Source organism: Geospiza fortis, unplaced genomic scaffold (genome assembly GCF_000277835.1).
Source record: "Geospiza fortis unplaced genomic scaffold, GeoFor_1.0 scaffold163, whole genome shotgun sequence".
Classification (NCBI taxonomy): domain Eukaryota; kingdom Metazoa; phylum Chordata; class Aves; order Passeriformes; family Thraupidae; genus Geospiza; species Geospiza fortis.
In genome coordinates, this window is record NW_005054401.1 from 1025167 (window position 1) to 1025457 (window position 291).

A 291-nucleotide genomic window follows, 5' to 3' on the forward strand; every position below is an offset into this window, starting at 1 on the left:
GCACAGAATTATTTCCCTGATTATTTTTCTTCTTATAAAAATATTTTGACTTTGTAGACATTCTGGTAATAGGGATTAAAAAATATAATTAACATTATTAATTAACAGTATCTGGTTCACTTCAAGTATGCTGTTCCTTTCATACTGCAGGCTAGTGCCTAACTGTAAAATAAACACTCTTGTGATAAAACCAATATTCACTTAGGTTTTCTCTCTGACTACAACTTAAACCAAGTTTAATTTTTTTTTTTTGCATAGCTGAGATATTTTACTGCCATTAATGGTACACTC

At 29.2% G+C, this 291-nt stretch overlaps 1 protein-coding gene across 1 annotated transcript in view; it reads right to left on the reverse strand.

Moving 5' to 3' along the window:
* CPLANE1 (ciliogenesis and planar polarity effector 1) overlaps window positions 1–291 on the reverse strand; it is a 61124-nt gene that overhangs the window by 31536 nt on the left and 29297 nt on the right. The window contains exon 28 of the mRNA XM_031061143.1: window positions 5–62. Within this exon, the coding sequence (XP_030917003.1) occupies window positions 5–62 (58 nt within the window). The remainder of the gene's footprint in view (window positions 1–4; window positions 63–291) is intronic.